We start from the raw sequence: 1,937 nt of genomic DNA, 5'->3' as shown, positions 1-1,937 counted from the left end.
TATATATATATATATATATATATATATATATATATACAGTGTATATATATATATATATATATATAATGATTGAGGGAGAGCATGTCTATAAATATTTTGATAATGGATTAATTATGAATCTTTTTCTTTAGTTTCAGTTTGAAACGTCAGTAACTGAGGCTCGTTGTGTTTTCAGACTGTTGGACATCTGAAGACTCGACTGACATTTATCAGCACTGTCTTTCAGAGACCAGATGATCAATCGATTATTTGATAACTAAAAACATCAAACTGTTAATGCAAGTAAAATCAATTTCTGCAATATATAAAAACAAAACATACAAACAAAAATATCTGAGATTTATTTTCAGGGACCAAATGTGACTTGTCAGGACAGTTTATGTCTTCTATAACAAATACAGATTTTCTGTTGTCCCCACCTGTCTGCTGGACGGCGAGGTGTCTCGCACTTTGTGAGCCACCTTGGCGAGGATAGAGACGAGCCAGCACTGACGGTCAAACTCTTCACGAAGACCTCGACCGACGCAGCAGAGCAGAGCGGCCAGAAGGTGCTGATACCGAGCGCTGAACTGACTGTCCTGCAGGTTGTCCTTCAGCAGCCTGAGGGACGGACACAGTCGGGATTAAACCTAGTTTAACTGATCCTAACTCTGGTTGTGGTCGGACTCACAGACGTTCCTTAAATAAATAAATGATAGTTTGTGATCAGCTGACCAGAAGAGGTAGTGAGCGATGCGAACGTCCCCAATGGCTCTCCGTAGGAGGAATCGAACCAGAGAACTGTCCAGGTAACACTCGTACTTCAGAGCCTGAGACACACACACACACACACACACACACACACACACACACACAGTATAAGTTATATACTCAGGGTTGGGGAGAAACTGAGGAAGTGTTTTGTGTTTGTTTGTTGTGACGACAGTCTCCGTCCTCACCTGAAGGAACGACTGTACCTGTTTTTGTTCTGTGACGTCGTGTCCTGACTGAACGTCAGTTTGATCGTTTTGTTTTCTATCAGAATCAAAGATGCACTGTGACATCAGCACGTCATCAGTATCAGCTTTAAAATGCAGTGATGAATGAATGAATATTACAGACACTGAGCAGTGCGTCACGTCTCCACCTGCTGGTGTGTGTATGTATAACATGATGTGTAACAACGTCAGTCGTCATGTGACCTGGACGAGCTGAGGCAGGAAGTCCAGCAGCTCTGGGTCTGAGATGGAGTCCATCCACTGGACAGCCGTCCTCCTCAGCTCCTGGTCTGGGAACCTGGAACACACACACACACACACACACACACACACACACACACACACACACGGGGCGATGATGATGTCACTCAGGTTATCAGACTGATGTCACTCAGGTGAGAGTGGTGAGACAGCGAGGGACTTACGAGGCGTGGAGGAGTCCCAGGGCGTCCAGGTGTCCGGGGCACGCCCACTGTCTCAGCAGGGCGTAGATGTCCGGCAGGCAGGCCCACTCCCAGCAGGGGGCGCTGGCCAGGACCAGAGGCAGAGCTGCACTCTCTGACTGACAGAAGGCCTTCTTCTCCCACAGGAGACGTCTGTCCTCTGTTGTCAACCTGAAGGGACAGACGCACAGAGACACTGTCAACAGTCCTGACTCTGACAGGTGAGAGTCAGGACAGAGACATCCCACTGAGGACAGGAGACGAGGGGACAGCCTGTCCCACATTTCTATAGTAACAACATTTTATATTAACTGTGTCCTAGGGCTGGGCGATATGGCCTAAAAAAAATCATTGTATTATCATACGGCAGTGTTTCCCCTGCCATCATACTGGATCACAACAGAAGTCATTTAAGGTTACCTTTCCTATAGAACAGGTCTATACCTTGTGCTTTTATTAAACAAACTAAATAGCCTTATGTTACAGGCTGAGCCTGATGTGTGTGGCTTGTGTGTGT

At 45.9% G+C, this 1,937-nt stretch overlaps 1 protein-coding gene across 1 annotated transcript in view; it reads right to left on the bottom strand.

Moving 5' to 3' along the window:
• pik3c2b (phosphatidylinositol-4-phosphate 3-kinase, catalytic subunit type 2 beta) overlaps window positions 1-1,937 on the bottom strand; it is a 41,608-nt gene that overhangs the window by 15,678 nt on the left and 23,993 nt on the right. Inside the window, exons 16-19 of the mRNA XM_050037811.1 lie at window positions 1,403-1,591; window positions 1,182-1,275; window positions 715-809; window positions 420-600 (exon numbers count right to left, since the gene is read on the bottom strand). Coding sequence (XP_049893768.1) covers window positions 420-600; window positions 715-809; window positions 1,182-1,275; window positions 1,403-1,591 — 559 coding nt within the window. The remainder of the gene's footprint in view (window positions 1-419; window positions 601-714; window positions 810-1,181; window positions 1,276-1,402; window positions 1,592-1,937) is intronic.

This window comes from Epinephelus moara, chromosome 24 (assembly GCF_006386435.1).
Source record: "Epinephelus moara isolate mb chromosome 24, YSFRI_EMoa_1.0, whole genome shotgun sequence".
Taxonomy (NCBI): domain Eukaryota; kingdom Metazoa; phylum Chordata; class Actinopteri; order Perciformes; family Serranidae; genus Epinephelus; species Epinephelus moara.
Note: the sequence above shows the minus strand (reverse complement) of the source record. Positions and strands in the feature narration are given on the sequence as shown.